At 46.3% G+C, this 20,569-nt stretch overlaps 1 protein-coding gene across 1 annotated transcript in view; it reads left to right on the forward strand.

Moving 5' to 3' along the window:
• Positions 1 to 20,569, forward strand: part of PARG (poly(ADP-ribose) glycohydrolase) — a 149,850-nt gene that overhangs the window by 122,266 nt on the left and 7,015 nt on the right. Inside the window, 5 exon segments of the mRNA XM_061550711.1 lie at positions 15,123 to 15,201; positions 16,404 to 16,512; positions 18,133 to 18,164; positions 18,166 to 18,236; positions 18,960 to 19,088. Coding sequence (XP_061406695.1) covers positions 15,123 to 15,201; positions 16,404 to 16,512; positions 18,133 to 18,164; positions 18,166 to 18,236; positions 18,960 to 19,088 — 420 coding nt within the window.

The following is a 20,569-nucleotide window of genomic DNA, read 5'->3' on the forward strand; positions in this document are numbered from 1 at the left end:
CACTGAACTTTACATCTGCAACCGATTGCTCGTTATTCAATAACTTTACGTTTCCTGCAGTTCATTACCAGTGGAAGTGAGAATGACTGCCGTCAGCAAACCTGAGATGGTTCTTGTCTTCTTTTTACGTAGGTGCGCCTTTGATTCTCCAATCCAATTTTTCTAAAATGTCTTCTAATGTTGCTTGAAACACATTCCTACGGAGGGAGCTGGTAGGAACGTTGGGTTGCTCGGTCAATGGCCAGGGTCAACGGCGGCGTGGTGTATTCCGCAAATATGCCCGACTGTGAGGGCGGGCACAAGCCGGCGTGAGTGGGTTAAACGTTGAGTTTTATAAGGGCACCACGGGGTGACCAGCCCCTCCCCACCCAGCCTCACCCCTCCCCACCCAGCCCCTCCCCACCCTCCCCACCCAGCCCCTCCATCCCCACCCAGCCCCTCCCTGCACGACGGATGGACAGATTCAATAATCCCCTGTGCGCTGGTGTAACCAGGAGGTTCCTACCAGTACAATACTTGGTGACAAGTATCACCTTGTCTGATTTCCCTCTTCATGTGTACCTTGGGACTTGCGTTTTTGCAAAAGAAAAAAGCATTCTATTTGTTGAAAAACTTTGTTTATTTAGGCCCTGGTTTGTGAGAGCTTCGATGACTTCTCAGTTTCTCCTAAATCGGATGCTTTTCCATGCTAAGCCAGGCACAAGAGTAATATAATCTGATTAATATGACGTATGTCATCGATGATAGAGAAACTCTCAGAAGCAAAAAAAAGGACCCCGCTTGCTTCTGTGATTGGTTGCCCTCTAATGTGTTGGTCATTCTCTTCCCAATAATCTTTTAGAACAATATATACACCGATGATAAGAGGCTAATGAATGAGTAATTCTTCAAGTCTCTTTTATCACCCTTTTAATACATTTTTTTTTAATAATTGAGGTATTTCAGTTCCACGAAAACAAAAAATTGTGAACAAGTCCGCTTACTGTGTTGGCCCCGCTGCTTATATGACAATGTTGACATTGACACCATCTTGTTCAGCAGCTTTCCACACTTTCAATTCGCTGATCATGGGTAGCAGTCATTATTTTAGTTCCGCGGGATATCCCTCATTCGTGTGGCAAGGGCCAGAATTTTCACATAAAAACAACCGTTAACTTCCACCTGATTTGTATCCTTTCATTGGTCTTTAGGGTAATATGCTAAGTTGATTCCTAACTCTAAACCGTGTGATTGCGAGTGGAGCACTGTGCCATTAGCATTGCCCGGCTGGGTAATCATTTTCTACCAAAATATTCTGTACATGCGAAAATTGTAATTTTATATATGAATGATGTTTGAAACCATACGGCTATGTTTGTATGTAGATGCATCTCTGCTATTATTTCCCTAGCTTTACCCCTTCATCTATTACATGCCCCCTATTAGAGATTTCCATTACAATGCAGCCCGAGTGTATTTACTCTGCCCAACATTGTTTTTAATTTTTTAATGCTGACAGGCAAAGTAGCAGCGCAATGCAAACGTGCTCTAATATGTGTGAGTGACAGATGAGCAGAATGAGGCCCCACGGGACCCTGCTGCATATAATACACACACTGGGCGGTGGTGGTTACACACGTGGTCTGAGACACCACACCCTGGCTCGCCAGGCGGTACAACAAGTGGACTAATCGCCTTCCGTTTCCATCTGTACAGGGATAGAGTGTTGCCCCCTTGCGAGTGTGTGGGGTTTTCTCTTTGGTGCTCCAGTTTCATCCCTCACTTACATAAATTGGCTCGAACCACCTTGGCATGAAAACCCCAATGCAGGACCCTCCTGAAAAGGAATTCCTACGACTCGGTGTGGCTCTCTTGGACACACACGTCAATAATCATGATTATTGTTGCTTAGGTGAGCACTGCCCCATATTTGTTTGCACGAGGACTATTTGACTGAGTACCAATGTGATCTTTAGTTTATCGACCCTAGAGAGTTGATAAGGTGAATCGACCTCTTGCTGGGCTTCAAATGTAGACGTATAAATTGTGAGTTAAGTGCTCCGACACAATGATAACACCTAGCCCCATTGTTCACCTCTATATAACAACACAGCCATTTAGACCCACAAAGCCATTTTCTCTTTGGAGCGCCATGGAGGAATGAGCTCCTAAACTGATTGAGGAAGGAGGGGGTGACGGGAAACGAGGGGGGGGGAGGGAAGGGAGGGCGAGGGGGTGAAGGGAGGGCGAGGGGTGAAGGGAGGGCGGGGGTGAAGGGAGGGCGAGGGGGTGAAGGGAGGGCGGGGGGTGAAGGGAGGGCGAGGGGGTGAAGGGAGGGGCGAGGGGGTGAAGAGGGCGAGGGGGTGAAGGGAGGGCGGGGGGTTAAGGGAAGGGAGGGCGAGGGGGTGAAGGGAAGGGAGGGGCGGGGGGGTGAAGGGAGGGCGAGGGGGTGAAGGGAAAGGGAGGGCGAGGGGGTGAAGGGAAGGGAGGGCGAGGGGGTAGATGGGAGGGCGAGGGGGTGAAGGGAGGGCGAGGGGGTGAGGTAGGGCGAGGGGGGTGTAAGGGAGGGCGAGGGGGTGAAGGGAAGGGAGGGCGAGGGGGTGAAGGGAAGGGAGGGGCTAGGGGGTTGAATGGGAGGGCGAGGGGGTGAAGGGAGGGCGGGGGGGTGAAGGGAGGGCGGGGGGGTGAAGGGAGGGCGGGGGGGTGAAGGGAGGGCGGGGGGGTGAAGGGAGGGCGGGGGGGTGAAGGGAGGGCGGGGGGGTGAAGGGAGGGCGTGGGGGTGAAGGGAGGGCGGGGGGGTGAAGGGAGGGCGTGGGGGTTAAGGGAGGGCGTGGGGGTGAAGGGAGGGCGTGGGGGTGAAGGGAGGGCGGGGGGGGTGAAGGGAGGGCGGGGGGGGTGAAGGGAGGGCGGGGGGGGTGAAGGGAGGGCGGGGGGGTGAAGGGAGGGCGGGGGGGTGAGGGGAGGGCGAGGGGGGGTGAAGGGCAGCTGTTGGAGTGCCGATCTGCTGTATTGAAGTAGGAATACGTTCAAATTACAAAATATGATTAACAACAACGCCCCTATGACTAACTGTTCTTCTGCACACGGCCACTATAATGATCAGGGCGATCGCCTCGGTGTTGCTGGTGAATGGCAAAAATAAACAATTGCATTAATAAACTGTAGCAAATAACAATAATGTATTTTTGAAGATGATACTCTTTTTACATATATTCTATACCATTATTTCACAGAACCGTGACATGGCAATGGCTTGGGGAGGCCTTCATCCAGAAGTAGATTGATCATGGCTGATGGTATAACAAGTAGATACGTCATTATATATTGTGTATACATATGGGGAGTGCCACTTTGTGGAAAGTAGGCAGGGGGGTTACATTCTGGAGAGAGCTGGCACTCGCCAGAGTAACGTCGGATATCCTCCACTGATCTCAGAGCTGCCAGGAGGAAAATCGTGCCCACCCCACAGTCATTTGAACAGATAGGCACAAGCCTGTGCACATTTATGAATGTAATTTAGATGTAAAAGACGAAGAAAGCCTTATTGACTATCGCTGCAAGTGATATACCGTGCTGGCTTGTTCTACACTGAGAATGTATTGCACTTGCCAGAGCTTCTTCAGTTAGAATTGATCTTTGCTGATTCTGGTGCGTTTGTTTTACCTTCGAATAAACGAGTTGTCCCTGGGCAATCCGCTGTCCTCCTACGATCCAAAACATAAACCTTCTGCAAAAGGCTCTGGTCACATTAACATCACTAGCCCCGGCCACTTCTTTATGACCCTTGAGCTACACCCATTTCAAACCTTTTAAAACAGTCTGCCTCAGCAGCAGACCATTGTTTCCCACCTGATGATGGTGTTGCGCCCGAAATGTCGTGATTTATTTTATTTTATACCTACGTGACTTTACTGAAAGAACCAAAGAGTATGGATTCCTGCAGTCACGAAAGCTTCAAATCAAGATTGATGAAAGAAAGTATAACTTTGAAGTATGTTTAATATTCAGTGGAATTACTGTACACTAAACTCTTGTTAAGTCGACACATGGGATTGGCCTTGCCGAATTATCCAATATTCTGAATTATGTACAATGTTACTCCCCAGTGACTCCTGCCCTAATAAAAATACATCCAAATTTGTTTTCCAAACTCTTCACGCACCATGCACATTGACCCACCTGCATCAATTCTATCCAAAACTGTGGATTTGTCTCGCAGACTAAGGGATTCATACTTCAGTCCCTTCTTGATGTAGGCGTAGATGACATGTGTGAGAGGGTTGGCTTGCAGAGTACAAAAACAAGGTAAAGTCCAAAGCGACAGGTCTGCACTCACGCTCACCACTCTCACCACGCTCACCACTCTCACCACAATCACCACATTCACCCCTCTCACCACGCTCACCACGCTCACCACTCTCACCACTCTCACCACTCTCACCACGCTCACCACACTCACCACAATCACCACGCTCACCACGCTCACCACTCTCACCACGCTCACCACGCTCACCACAATCACCACAATCACCACTCTCACCACACTCACCACACTCACCACTCTCACCACGCTCACCACACTCGCCACAATCACCATGCGTGCCACCACCAGTGGCGCGCGACGTCGCACCACGTGTCTGCCGAAATTTTACCATTCGGTACGGCAATTCGGCTCATGGTGAATTACTAATTCTGTATATATGCAGAAAACGCATTCGTGCCGAATTATCTCCAGTTATGAATGATCAAATACCGAAATAACGAGGTTTTACTCTATGTCCAAAACTGAGAGTCAATCTCTTCACCCTTGAAAAAGACATGCTCCGTCTGAAGGGCTTATCCAGGTAAAATATTTTAACAACTGAAACTCATTTATATATTTTTTGCCAACTGGCCAGGATTGGGCAAGAACACAACCCACTTTTCACCCAGGCAACTGGAGAGGAGAGACTCGGATATGTTCTTCTTATTTACTTATTTAGCTATGAAGGCACACTCAGTTGTAGGACTGTCGGGAGGATTTTTATTTTAAGATCTTTTCAACCAATTAGCGATGAGTGCTTGTACGTGTGAGAAGGAACCGGAGTGCCCGGAGAAACCCCATGCATTCAGGGGTGCAACACTCTATCCCTGCACAGATGGAAACATGCAGTGATTATTCCACGTGCCGTCCTGTTTTCTCCTGGCAAGTCAGGGAATGGTACTTCCTCGACGCCCACAGGAAGGGTCTTTCACAACATTTGTTTAATCCACCAACCCTCACTGCCTCCGCAGTGCTGGATTACAGGCGTGCTCCACCAACGCCTGACTTATCACTATAACACCAATTATATGTAAAACACACAATATGAAAAAAACAAATGTACAATTATGCAAGATTAATTGGAATAACTTTCATTTTTTACTTATGTTATCGGTGATTCTCATCTGGTTACTATTCCAATATTGAACCAGGACATAAAAAACACCGGTAGAACCAACTGAAGTCACCCTGCTTGACCGTCATGAGTCTGTGAGCTGTGCGTGTTCATGGGGAGGGGTTGCGCTATGCTTCGTGAACTGCTATTCGTAACCGGTGACTTGAGCTCCGTTCCCAGTCTTGGCGAACATCATCGACAGCTTGTGTCTGATGCTGTCCTCGGCATATCCACATCTTGAAAGAGCACGCTAAGGTGGTGGGGTGTAACCGTCAACTTGGGAGAAATAACGAAGACTCGTTATCGTGCGGGCCATGCCATCCCCTATTGTGCCGTGCCTGCCTTAATGGGTGCTTGCTAACGATATTCACAGTCGATGAGGTTAAATGGTGGACCTTTTGTCTTTGTCAAGATTGATCGAAGTGTGTGTGTGTGTGTCCAGTGTTGATTTCAACAGGGAAATCTACCGCTTGTCATTTATTCTCAATTTTTTGGTTCAAAGTTTATCCAGACAACCAGCACCTTTCCCTCTGCCACCATAATTGCTATTGTGTGTATGCGGCAGTCATAGGCGTATGTATCGGCTTTTCCCTACCATGGGAATGTAATTTCTGCCACGGGCTCAGGGCCACCCTCACCCAACCCCCGAAGCCAATGCGCTTTGCTCAGATGGAAACCTCTAAAGAGTGGATGTACATGTGCCGCTCTTTTTGTTAATCCACTACTGGATGAGGGGCCTCCCCAAGTCAATGTGGGTTTTGGGGGCGAAATAACCATACTTCACCAAGCTGCTCACTGTGGGTGGGTGATGGCGGGAAGCGTATACGCGTGAGCATAGAAGTACAATACAACAGTGTTTTACTCTGCACTGCTCTCTGTTGCCCACTGTGTGGCCCTGCAAGCCCCATGACAATTTGCACCATGTATATCGGTGATGAAGATGATGATTCATAATCAACGTTTTTGGGTTTAGATCGCGTTATTTATAAATGTGTCGTAACCCTCCACCACCCGACACGGCCAATCAGTAAAAAAGTGTCACGTTGACAAAAGACAAATAGTTCACTGCTTTAGCCCACCGGTGTGTTGAAGCGTGAAACCACAACATTTACAATTTGAGTTGATGATGATGTGGTAATGAACGTACCTAGGTGATGCCATTATGCATCGATAAAATAAGTAATCGGTTTATTATCCACAATGGAGGTTTTTGGGTTAGATCGCGTATATATAAATGTGTCGTTAAATCGGCCACCACCCTACACAGCCAATTAGTTACGAGTAACGAATTAGTTACGAGTAACGAATTGGCTTGTGTTGTTTGTGACAAACCTTACTCATCGGCTGTGTCGGGTGGTGGCGGGTTTAATGACACATTTATATTTACACGATCTAACCCAAAAACTTATAATATGGAAAATAAGTAATCCTCGGTCATTATTCAGCAGTGCTTATTCTATGGATATTTTATCCCAACCTTCGGAATGTAGACTTTCACTTGCCTCGCGGTCACTGAAGGAGAGATGGGTACTTTTACATTGTCCGTTTGGACAGGGATACACTTTTACTTTCATTTGAATATTGGTTTTGCAGGCACCGTGTTGTAATAATTAACATTTTTAAATGCACACTAGATGTGTTACTCATTTATGCAGCTGAAATTATTCGTTTTGCACATTTCTAAAGGCATTTGTATCATAAAGAACATACAAATGTTCAGCAAAGTAATTTGTTTTGTTATATTCATTTGCGCTGTGTGTAATTGTAATGTTTTGACAAGCTTATTATGTTTTGCTTGCAGATTGATTTTGCTCCACCTTAACTTTGCACCTTGCAGTGCACCTCTCATGATTACACCAGCTCTGCCTTGCTGTAGATTACTACTATTATTATTTAGTGCCATCATTGATCAAGTTTAGCGATCTGCCAGGTTCTCATCTCCGTTCGGATATATGAGCCAGTGGTAGAAACTTCTTGTTGCGATGATTAGTTGAATAATATGACAATCTTCTTGGTTCTTTCGGTAAAGTCACGTAGAAGGGAAATAATAAAATAAAATAAATATATTATTTATATTACAATAAATAATATTAATATATTATATTAAAATAATATAAATAACATTTCTATTATTTTATTATAATATAAATAATATATTTATTTTATTTTATTATTTCCCTTCTACGTGACTTTACCGAAAGAACCAAGAAGATGAATCCCTGCAGTCACGAAAGCTTTAAATCGAAATATGACAATCACTGACGATTTCCAATAAAGTGGTACGGATTTTATTGATCCCCCTTCCCCCAAAGGGATTCTGAACAGGGGACTGAACCGGCAACCTTTCTATCGCGGGTCAGCCACGACCCGTAACGCCACCCTGCAGGGTTACGCCTCCTTTACTTGGCAACGAGACTGGAATTCGAACGTCGTCCCCCCCTCCTTGTCTTGGTATCTTACCGCACGGGCGGTCGCATTATCCCCCTGGGCCGCCCAGTCACTTTTTTATATTCTGACGCACGTAAATAAACATGAGACTGTCCTGGGTGCAAGGGAGAGACCGGCATTACAATACAACCTTTTCAGACGTCCCTGGCTGGCATATCACAGACACGCGCACACACCCTCGGCCGTAGCCTTTATCCCCTTCCCTGGCAGTCGCGTTTACCGGGTAGCCCGTATAATACCATGCGAAGCGGGACACTGACTCAAAGTGACTTTTATAGAGGGAGCGTTACACTCGGTTTGGTTCAATTCCATTCCGTGTCCTTTATTTAACCACGTGAAGAATATCGTTTGATGTTCCAAAAGTATGATAAGATTTTTTAAAATTCACATTGTCTCTCTGATTTAAATAGCATGGGGCAGTAGTCATCTACTATTGTGGCCGAGCTCGCGGTGGAAATCACTCCAGAGGAGAGCCACTGATGACTCCCCAAAAGTTGATGCTTAATGTATTGAGCCCGAAGGTATAATGGTGGGATGTTATAACCGCCAATCTGGATTTAACTTACAGCCTTCCAATTGTCAATCAAACATTCTTACACTGTGCCACCCGGCGCTGAATGTGTACAACAGTAATGCTTAATTCCCAAGAAAAACTAACTTGAGTGTCGAAACTCAATGTCAGGAGAGTTGTGTGTTGGGGTGTTTGGGTTGTGGAGTTGAGCGCTATCGGTGATGGGTCATGAGCGGCGGGGTTATCAATTGTAGACTGTGGGTCGTGGGTCGTGGGTGGTGCTTGGGTAGGGCTGGGGGTTTGTTTATATCTTCTCCGTCCTCACTGTGATCCTGCTAAATGTTACATCCTTTATTCCGACAGTCCCATGCTGAAATATGAATGTCTCTCATTAAAGTGGAATATAAATTGGACACAGGATGGAGGGAAAAAATAATGCCTAAATAAATAAATTACCTCGTGGAACAAAGCTTCAAATCATCAGACAGTGGGACGTGGCCGGATGTCGGCAAAGGAAACCCACAAAAGTTTAACGGTGTCCTCATTAAACCTTTCTTCACCCAAAAATAGACAAGGCCTCTGATTTGTTGGCTATCGCCTAACTTTCACTCTGCTGACTTTTATGCATGTGAGCTCTGTCCAGCTGCCCGGTGATTTCTCTGAGGAATTACCAAAGTACACTCTGCTTCTAAACTGTGAAAATGTCTGTAGAAGACCCTGTGACATCACTCGCAAGGGTAGGCCATTTTGTGCTAATATCAAAGCCCATATAGACAATGCTAAATTGTAGCAGATCTAACTTCGCTAATAGTTCATAAATCCAAATGGGCTTTCACATGGTAAGTGCTTTGAATCATCGATTAACATAAATTCACGATGTATACACCCGATGGCATGTGTAAGAATAGAGAGTTTTTTCGATTTGTATACATCTTATATTTTGTTATTCGTAATTCGTGTGTTGGGTTAGATTGTCTGGGTATGTCAGTTTTTTTTTCGATAACCCTCCACCACCCGACAGAGCCAATGAAATCATGTTGTCACGCTATGGGGAAATATGTCGAATGCTGAAAAGCAAGCAAAACTTGACAATTATGTGCGATGTTTCGCCGGCGATTAAAATCGGTATCGTCAGGTCAAGTCTCTCGTCAATTTAAATTTAGTTTACTGATATGTGGCTCCTCCTCGCCCAGATCTTCCACTCAAAGCACCATTGCATTCATGCTCAACATAAAATTTGAAAATTCTAAACAATGAGAAAAAGTATATAGATATCCACGAACTATCTACAATTGTTTAAATAGAAAAACAAAAGCAACTCTTTGGTTCTTTCGGTAAAGTGACGTATCAAGAGAAAATAATAAAATATCATACGACGTTTCAATTGCAACACAAGCAATCATCATCCGGTATAAATGAAATAAAAAACAAACCTAATATACTTAGAAATATAATGCAATACAACACAGAGAGTCGGCTAACATAACAGTCAACACCCTACCTGGTTGATTACGTTCTTCCAGAGAATGCAAAATTTGAGAGAGAGAGAGATAAAACATTAGCATTCTCTGGAAGAATGTAATCAACCAGGTAGGGTGTTGACTGTTAGCCGACTCTGTTGTATTGCATTATATTTCTAAGTTTACTAGGTTTGTTTTCTATTTCATTTATACCTGATTGCTTGTGTTGCAATCGAAACGTCGTATGCTATTATTTAATTTGTTATTTTCTCTTGATACGTGACTTTACCGAAAGAACCAAGGAGTAATTCCTGCAGTCACGAAAGCTCCAAATTAAACAAAAGCAAGTTGTGGCTGTGATTTAGTTAAATGCAAGTGCACAGAGATGCGTTGTGACTTGAATGTAGCGATGGAGTCGTGTGTGTGGATTGCCTCCAGGAGGTTGTTCCAGTATTGTGGCGCTCTAAAAGTTTCATTCTCGTGTTTAATTAATTCTAACATTGGCCGTGAAAGCCTTACGTCTATATTTTATGTTTACATCACCCCTAAAGCCACAAGGGGCCACTCAAATCACCACAGCAAAGTGTGATCCTTAAACCTAATTGCGAGCCGGAGTCACATGGATTCTTCAGTTTGTTGGGGGTGTGAATCATCCCACCCTTAATTGTGTCTCGTTACGTCCCTAATTGTGTCTCCCGATAACAGAAATGTAATTGTTTATACGTCTTAAATCCAATGCAACGTGTCTGGGACTTAAATGAGCATTGGCCAGTGGGCATCTCTATTGGTGATCCTGAGGAAGTGGTATAAATTCCACATTCTTCTGGAATGGTACAGTTTATCCGTAACACACCAACTGTTGATTCCCCCAAGATGATGCGCAGAGTTGACTGATAAATCTTGACTTAAAGGTTTTGTGACTGCAGGAATTCATATTATTTGGGTCTTTCGGTAAAGTCACTTAGATAGGTTCAAAGAAAATAACAAAAAACTAAAACTACGACATTTCGATCGCAACACAAGCGGTCGTCTTCAGGAAAAGGGGGGTTAGATTCCAAAGGCAAACTGTTTCTAAATGTTTGAAATGGGCGTAGCCCAAAAGTCAGCGGCGAATGACAATGTAAGTGGTGGGCAGCCAGCTTGACGGTGGTTGGTTTTCCACCAATCAAAGGGCTGCCAAGTGAAAATTAGCATGTTAATGAGAGATTAGCATGTGAATTGTAGATCGCAGAGCCGCAACCAAGTGATCGGCGCGCGAACAGGCTGTGTTAGTGTGAACCCTGTGAAAGCACAAGTTTGAAATGAGCGTAAAGCACAACTAACATTGGAAGGTGGTAGGATGGGAACATCATAGCCAGTTATGACTTAAACTTGTTGATAACGTCCTTCCAATGATAGCTTAGTTTGTACCCATCTTCATGGTTGAAATTGTGTCTGTGTCTTTGTATGGATGGTTTCATGAACGTATCTTTGTTGATAGCCAGGTGGCTTGCAAAGTACCTTCGTCTTAGAGAAATCAATTTCGTGTGAGCCCACCGCATTAAAACAAGGATCAGCCACGGCCGAGGTATTGGTCCTACCATGTTTCAGATCTACCTCATGTTCACGAACACGGTCCGAGACATGTCGCTTAGTTTCCCCGATGTAACTACTGCCACAGACACAGCTTAGTTTGTAGACGCCGGGGTATTGCATGTCAGGGATCACATCCTTCACAGATGGGATCAGATCACGAATTTTATGTACTGTGTTAAATCGAACCTGGATCTTGTGTTTGCTCATGATTTTGGAAATATTTTTAGTTACCCCTGCTATCTATGGCAAGGTGATGGTTTTGATTGGGCCCTCAGATGGTTCTTTCCCAACGGTTGGGGTGATAGCTTTATGGATTGTGTAGTCTGAGTAACCATTCATCTTGAGAGTTTGGTGTACGTGTTCCAGTTCACTGGCTACGAAAACCAATAATAGCATCACCGACTCGACATCTTTAATCGAACCAACCAAGCGGATTTCCTTAAAAAACCCTCTGCTGCTAGACCACCCAGATTGTATGGCTTACCACACGATGATCTTTCCCTGGTCAGCCCACCTTTCCATGAGAGTTTTGCATTTTACAAGAATGCATCGCCGTACTGGGCTTGTCGGCGCGCCGCTTTCGAGTGGATTTGTGCGACGCTAATTTCCACAGCGAACTCCAGCCCTTAATCCCTTCCCTTTGCCCGCATCAATCTCCTGCTGACTCTATGCGAAGGTCATTTTTTTCGGGCCGAATTTCCTAATAGGGAGGGGGGGGTGGTTACGAGGTGAGGGAGGGGGAGTACCAATTTACCGGCTCACTGGGGAACTAAAATAACACTGTGCATTTTAACACGTCGGTTGCTACGAATCATTAACTTTTAAATTACGCCAGGGAGGCCACGCCGTGGTGTCGAGTGAGGCCGCACCGCAAACAAAGTGAGACGTCTGAGGTCCTCGTGGGTTCTCTTTAACTCAGTGTGTGTGTATATGTTTGTGTTGACTGTACAACAGTTATGCAGCTGGATTGCACTTACGGTAAAGCGTGTGACTCTCGGTCAGACGTTTGCGAGTTCTCATCCTGATTGGGGTCTCGACGGAGAAAATAGTTTCTGTGGAGGTCAAGAACGTGAGTTGAGTAGCATGTAGGAAGTCAGTAGTGACATTTTTCTGTGGAGATCCTGGCCCCCACTTAGATATCCACACACAATGGCTCAAGGCAGCTAATGGGAAGTTGCTGTGCACTAAAATGGTTTGAACAGCGAGACGCTTTGGCATTTTAACAGTGTAAAGGCCTTGCAGTGTCACTTCTAGATCATTCCACAATGCTGGCCAATATCACAATTGGAATACAATTAGGAGGTAACAAAAAAATGCAACAATGCAAAGACCTAGAATTAAACAAAAATCGATTAAAATAAATTTGCTCTAGGTATAGGGGTTGTTTTTACCCTCTGCCATCATATTACTTTACCACTTTGAGTCCAAAGGTTATTTAGTCTAAAGTGCCAGACACAATATGCCAAGTTACCTTAATTTATCTCTGCAGCAGCAGTGCCTTGGAATGTTGCTGTCGACGCTAACTCAAGCCTTACTGCTGGGACATCTAATCAGAGCGCTGATAATTTTGCTTCATAACCCCCGACTCGATGGCGCTCGCGCTGGCCAGAGACTGGAGTCGTAAACTTTATGTTGGAGCTGACTGGGTTGCTTTGAGGTCGAATCGGTGGAGGGCTCGTTATGAGAGCGTCGAAACACTCAAACGGCACCACAGGGATCCTGGGTTCAAATTTGGGCAGCCACCCATGATTAAACGAGGTGATGTTCTCAGCTGCATCGCCATTGACTCTATGGAAGTTATAAAACGCACACTCGTGCTGGAGACTCATCATTTACCCTTCTTAACGACAAATTTCGATCCAAATGTGTGTTTTTTTTTTCAGGATTAATTGTATGAAAATTGTCTTTGGCTGATGATTTGCATTATTGTTTGCACCATTGATTGCATTCCCTCGATTTTGTGTGCCCATCTGCTTTGTTGGGTCAAAAAAATTAGTTATGCTTGTGAAAAGTTATCAGTGTTTTGTTTTATAGACAAGACTGGCCCCTGCCATGAAAATGTGGAATGTTGAACGCTAGGTCAGGGCTGCCAATAAAGATGAGCACCATGGTTTTGAGCATAGAGACATTTGTAGCCGATTATACAGCTGGCTGGAAATGATAGCAGGTGGGTCAGGTAGCAGCGGCACAGCGGTTAGCGCGCAGCGCTTACAACCTACATACCCGAGTTGGATTCTCAGCCTCGGCTCACATTCAGGGGGAGTGATATCTGCATCTGATCTTGGGCCTCCTACGTCGCAAACCCACAATGAATTGCATGGTACGAGTATGGTCAAACAGCCCTTGTTACTGACAAGGTGTCGGGGAGACCTTTATCTTTCTGTGCATTGACAAAGGGCTGTATATTATCACAATTATTGCATTATAATTATAAATGGATGGCTCTCCTGGAGATATAAACAAAAAGCCAATTGAGATAGCAAGGCACCATTGCAAGTGTAGTGACGTAAATGGAGTCACAATGGCGTTTAGCGCCAGCAGTCACAATGGCGTTTAGCGCCAGCCACTGTCACAAGAGTGGAACTGAGCGTCTTGGGCCTCTCTCTGGCACCAGAGTAGCTATGGCATGGAAGCGGGCCCTAGGCAGCATCGTTCTGGTGACGGTCAGAGAGAGGGCAAGCAAGGACGTGACGGTCTGGGTGAACCCAAGAGGGCACGTGACCGGGACAGGGTAGCGAGGGGGCCCAAAGTGTGGCTTGAGGGACACGTGATGCTCGGTCGAAAACATTCTGGTAAGACCCAGAAGGGGACGTGGCCGAAGGCGGAACGAGGCCACGCTCGGGAGCATAAAAGGGAAGTCCCGAGAGCAATCGCGGCTGTCTGCTCGAACGGAACCCGTCGGTGCTACGTCTCTTCGATCCTCGGTCTTCGGTCATCACGTTCGCCATCATGGGTCAGGCAGTGTGTTGGCTGACTGACCCAGTTTTGTAGTTACCCCGTCGTGGTATAGTTAACCGTTGTTACGTTATGTAGTTACCCTGTTGAGGTTGTGTAATAAACGTGATGCCTCCCAAGTTCAAGTGTGTGCCTCCGTAGAACCCACCACACAAGGAAGACCTGGGCCTTGTATCATTCTGCATATTATTTCTCGTCCCTTCAGATTTCATTTATTTTGCTCGAGTTATCCCTCGCAAAAACAAAAGTCTCCTGGTCTCAGTGGCCTGTTACCTGGTTAAGTAAAGGAACACCTGTAACCGCGAGTGTGCAATATTTGGGAGCAATGCCTTCGTGCTTCCTGTCATGGGCTTCTCATAGCCTCCTCTGAGTCGACTCAGACTAAACTTATTATGTGGCTCAGTTGAGTATAAACAATAGTGCTGACGAAACAGAGGTGGCTGGGAATAGGTCTGGCTACATCATCCCCTAAAGCAGTGGTTCTTAATCTTTACTGCAGCCTTGCACCCCTTTGAATTCTCAATCGTAAAAAAAAATATGTTAATAAATACATAAGGTCGACGAAACAAATTAGTTGTACTTGTGTGCCCGTGCTTAATTTGTGTTTCAATGATTTACCTTCCGAAAAAAATCTGGCATGTCTCGCACCCCCAGAAAGGGCATCCCGCACTCCAGGTTAAGAACCACTGCCCTCAAGTGATGTACTGGCCTTCAGTTGTTCCTAACAACTCTTAAGGCTAAAGGTGGGATATGTGTTTTTGTTCGTGTGATGTTCAGGAACGGAGCGCTTCAGTAATTACACGGGATACGGAGATACCTTCCGGTATAATGGGCCACATGTGGACGACACGCCGCGGTATGAAATCTCACCCTTCATTTCTCTCGTTTTCTCCTGTAAACCACGTGCATTCACATAGGCATCCACATGCATCCACGCGCATCCACGCACATACAAACGCTGCACACACGCACACACGCGTATGCACGTACACAACAGCGGCGGCAGCAGCAGCCATTAACCGCTCAGTGATGGTGACGTCATCACAGGGCTTGTGCCAGGTTAACAATTTGAGGTCACGTGCAGCGTTAAAGGTCCGCTGATAGAAGCTTACAAGACAGATCCAAGTGCTATGGGTTGACTGATTGACATGATAGGCAGATGTTTCTATCTGGCACCATGAAGCTTAGGGAGTTTGTTTCACCAGACCTCTGATATACACGCAAAGACAAATAATAAATCCCCCTTATAGCCTTAACAGACTGTTGGGGCAAGTACTGTTCGAAGGCCAGCACGGGATACAAGGTGGGTAGCCAGCACCATGCCCGACCACCTCTGTCTGCCTAGTGGCAATGGTCACATAATACACCAGGTTCTCATTTGAGGCTGAGTCGACCTAGGTTTGCATAATTGTCACTGGGGTTGGCCGGGAGCAGGAATCGAATTTGGGTTTTCTGGTTCATAACTGCTGCACCACCACTTCCTAAAAATACAAAGATTCGCCGTATCACCTGAACAGACTTTTGGGGAAAGTGGTGTAAGTGAGCACCCATGAAGGCCAACACGGTTCAAACACAAACAACAACCGCCATTCGCCACTAAGTGGCGGTGACGTCACCACGACTCTTGTGCCAGGCCAAACACAAACGGTCCCTGTCGCACACGCACTCTCTCTCTCTTTTACACAAAACACTCACTTCAGTCTGCTTCTCTTGGTAACGATACACAAAACTAATGTTAAACAGCCAAATATACATGAACAAGATTGATTAAAAAACAATCTCCGCTGAATATTTGACGTTGTGGTAGTGCGGCTGCGAATGGGGGTTGTAATGGCGGTGGTCGTGATGGCCGATGGTGGTAATGTTGCTGCTGTGGATGCTGGTTTCGTGATGATGATTGTGATTGTGCTGATTATGTTGCTGAAAGTGATGATGTCAGCGGTGATGAGCTGGTGATGCCGGTAGTGCCGGTCACGGTGGTGCCGGTGATGGCACTGTTGGTGGCGTTGTTGCGGTTGGTGCTGATGCTTGTGTGTGTCCTGCCGTGTCGTTGCACAGCGACGCGTGTATGCGCCGGCAAACGGAGATTGTCGCCATTGACGCCATCCATTTCTACGGCTACGTCGAGCAGTTCGAGCAGACAAAGCTGGAGCGAGAAGTCAACAAGGTGAGCACATAGGTGATGTGTATGGTCACCTGGTGTTTGTCTGTGTGGACAGCCCAGGGGGTTCTATTTGACTTTTAACAAATCTTTGCAACCACTTAAAACTATTATTTTTTGTTTATCAGGCAAATCACCTCCCCCACCCCAGCGATTTGGTGTTGTGATTTGATTCAAGAATGTATTGTTTTTTTTATCACGTTCAAATTGATTCTCATTTTTGTCGTTGTCTTGCTACCATAGTCGTTTTGTGATCACAGATTAGTTAAACCCATCGTGCGAAATACAGGCAAACCTCGTTGAACGCGGGGGTTACGTTCCTGTAAATAGCCGTGTTGGGCAAAACCGTGTTCGACAAATAATAGACCTCAGTGGAAAACATTTGGTTGCGTCCTGAATTTTAAATGATAACCTCTCCCTAATTGTTAAACTAATTCTACATGATTTACACCCTTGTTATTGTTATGAAGGATGCTGAGTTGCTCTCTGGGCTATTTCGTGTGTGTACACTTTTTATTTTCAATTTCACCTCAACACAAATCCCCCGTCTCCGTTACTCTTCTCGCACTGCGGCAGTCGCGCCCGACGGTTGCCCCCTGACACTGTCACGTTAAAGATTCGCTTATTAGTTTTATTATTTTATTATTTCCCTTCTACGTGACTTTACCGAAAGAACCAAGAATATGTGTTTAACCAGGTAAGAACTCAAGCGTTTTCAAGCATTGTCACTTGGTTTCATTTGCAAGACTGACCTGGGCATTAGTCTTTGTAATCCCAGGTAATTTTAGAAGTTGGCATATTTTCACCCTGACGCCGGCACACAACGGCCCTCTCTTGCGAGCGACGTCGTTGGGGTACCACGGGGGTGGAGGGGGGGTGTACAACTTCTGCGATAAGTGAGTGGTGCATAGCGGAGAGACAACCAACGCGGACGTGTAGGAGCGTAGCGTTATGCGGTACGTGGTGCGTCAGATCCCTTTTCTTCGGGGAAGGAAGGGGGAAAGAGGGAGGGGGAGTCAGTCTCATTTCAAGTTCAGTCAAGTAAGCTCAGGGTCTCTGGAGTGGCATTCACAGGGGGGGGGGCCCTAGATCTGGGTGAACTCCCCTTCCCTATTCTTCAGTTTCAGACTCAGGTGTTCTAAAGCTGCGAGAGTGAATAGAGAGTTATGCCAGAGGGTGATGGATGGGGCCCCATGATTCTTCCAGGAGCTCAGGATGGTCTTTCTAACGGAAATGTTAAAAGGGTATGTTGGTATCTGGTGATACCTTGTACAGATCAGTTATTTTATCATAGGATGTCCTGATGGTGGGACAGTTTAAGAAGGATTGAATGTACGTTTGGATCTTCAGGGTATCTTTAACGTGCGCTGAGAAGCAGATGGCTCGTAGTCTTGTCATGGTAAATACACACCGCAGTAATAACCAGGGGCGACTGGTGGATTCGAACCGTGAACCTCTGCAACAAGCGGTGAATGCGCGACCGCCAGGCCGTGTCGTCACCCAGTGTGTGGGTCTGTGTGTTTGTTGAACTTCCTTCGCACTGTACCTAGCCAAGCCGTGCTCATCGGAGGTGCGGGTTTTTTTAACAAGCGTTGAGCTCGGCGCCGCCTCCTCCTTTGCATGCAGGCCTTCTGTGGATTCAGCTGCCCCGGTGCCAGCTGGTTCCCTCTCTCCCGTCGCCACTGGAAATTGGGGCTGCGGCGCATTCGGAGGTGACAAGCGGCTGAAAGGTGACACCCTCACTTTAACCCTGCCTTCCCATTACAGTAATCTTTTTCTTCATCATCATCAGCCAAGGTGAATCCACTGCTTGCTTGGATAATTGTCAATTAGTTCCATAGTGGAGGAGCGTGACAGCACCACTATCAGTCAGTCTTGAAATTATTTGTGAAAGATGCAAGGTAAGTTGCCTATGTGAACATGTAAGTGCCCTTCCCCCAGTGTAAACATGAAGTACATTGGTCGGATAGCCAGGGCATCATGCTGTTAAGAGGCTCCTAGGTTCAAAAGAGGACTGGATTGCAATGCTCAATCTCCTTGGTGGATGTGCTGGTATTAACATCCCGTAAATCACATGACCCTACATGTGGCCATCCTCGCTCTGAATCCCTCTCCTCTTCCCCTCCACTTGTGAAAACAGACGATGCTCCGTGCAGCTCAGCTCTGCTTGCACCTTCATTCCCCCTCTCTTCTTCTCATCCTGACGTCTTGGCCCGGTCATTCCTTTCTCCTCCCTGCCCGGCACTCCTTCTTTCTTGCTGCTGCTTACCTTGAGCCGTGGAGTCTGTCTGCCTTGGGGACTTCTATCCTGGCATCCCTTCCCATTGCCGGTCGTCTTACTCTGTCTGCTGCCCTTACGCACCTCACTCCTCGCCTTCCCGTGGTGTGCCGTGGGGTAAGACATTTATAGATTGCAATGAGAATAAATCCCGATCATACCCTTGCGTCGTCAGCGCTGCTGCAGATGCTGGCAGCGGCGGAGGCCGGGCGAGACATCGCCTACTTCACGTTTGGGGACCGCAGCCTCGAGGAAGATTTCCGAAACATCCACGGCTTCCTCCAAAACCAGGGCCGCACCGTCGGTAGGGGTCACGCACAGCCCCCAGCGAGCAGCATTGGGCACCGTAGCACTCGGCGCAGGCTACTATTAAAACTAAACTCTTTTTTGTATTTTACACTGAGCTATATAGCTCTTTTTCAGAAGCTGCCTTGCCACAAATGATTGGTCAACGAAGTGGCTTATTCTAGATTTGAAGCTTTCGTGACTGCAAGGATTCATACTCTTAGTTCTTTCGGTAAAGTCACGTAGGTAAAAAATAAAATTAAAATGAATAAAAAAATATAATAATAAACGTCGTGATTTTATTATTTTATTTTTTATTAATTTTTATTTCATTTTTTACCTACGTGACTTTACCGAAAGAACTAAGAGTAAGAAGTGGCTTATGTGGAAATTAATAGCAGCCGAATACTCTAAACGCATGTTTCTAAATGTGTTGGGCAAAACCAGAGGACCTTGAGAAAAATCCACACGAGTATGGGGAGAGAGAGCGTGCAAACTCCAAATATACAGCAGGCGTCAGGGTCGTGATCGAACCCACTACCTCCTGTATACCAGGCGAGGTAGTTAACATCTCACGGTGGTCATCCTCATTGGCAGCCTTCAGCCGGTGGTGGAAATTCCTCACATTTTATATTTACGTGATATAACCCAAAAAAACTGTATTATGGACGATATTGGTCGCGAAAGCCTACGTGTTATACAGTACAAAGACAATGCACTACCAGGGAATTTATGGCTCGGGTTTAGCAGCTACAACATGGGACCTTTTTTTGCCAGTGTCAAAGTATGATAAAATAAGAATAGGTTTTACCCTTGTCTGGCAATAAAACAGGTTGTTAAGATGTTCAAACTCCATTTAGAAACCTTTTGCAAAGACTGAGTCACTCAGAAATCTTCATTCATAACGTTCCAACTCCGAATTGCCACCTGGCAAGTTGCTTTACCACACACTGAAAGTAACTTCGGCACGCATTTTTAAGATTACTGTTAATCAAATGAACATATATTAGGTGTATTTAACTTTATAAATAACGGCAAGAGATAAACAGGACCCTGCGGGGTGGGCTGGTAGGAACGAACAATTGAATGGCTATAATAAAATGAAATGGCAAAAAATGGCCGCCAATAAGTGGATGCCCCGTGGCCCCGCCCTTCACCCGCGTAACCCCGCCCCGGCCACCCGTGGCCCCGCCCCATCTCGGTGTCCCCGCCCCCAGCTCGTTGCCCCGCCCCTTACCGCCGTAACCCCGCCCCAACCCCGCGTAGCCCCGCCCTCCACCTCGTACCCACGCCCCCTGCTGCCGTTGCCCCGCCCAGCCCCGCGTAGCCCCACCCCCTGCCGCTGTAGCCCCGCCCAATACACCTCTAGCGGGGGAGAGATTCCCAGGCCTGGCTCTAGGCTGGAGAGCCGCCGGGGGGGGGGGGGGGGGTAGGGAGTTGTTTTTAATGTAAAAGCTTAAAATTTAAATGTTTCTATTAAAAAACATCAGGGAATGTAAC

This window comes from Lethenteron reissneri, chromosome 12 (assembly GCF_015708825.2).
Source record: "Lethenteron reissneri isolate LAM-NWPU_2019-01 chromosome 12, ASM1570882v1, whole genome shotgun sequence".
Classification (NCBI taxonomy): Eukaryota; Metazoa; Chordata; class Hyperoartia; order Petromyzontiformes; family Petromyzontidae; genus Lethenteron; species Lethenteron reissneri.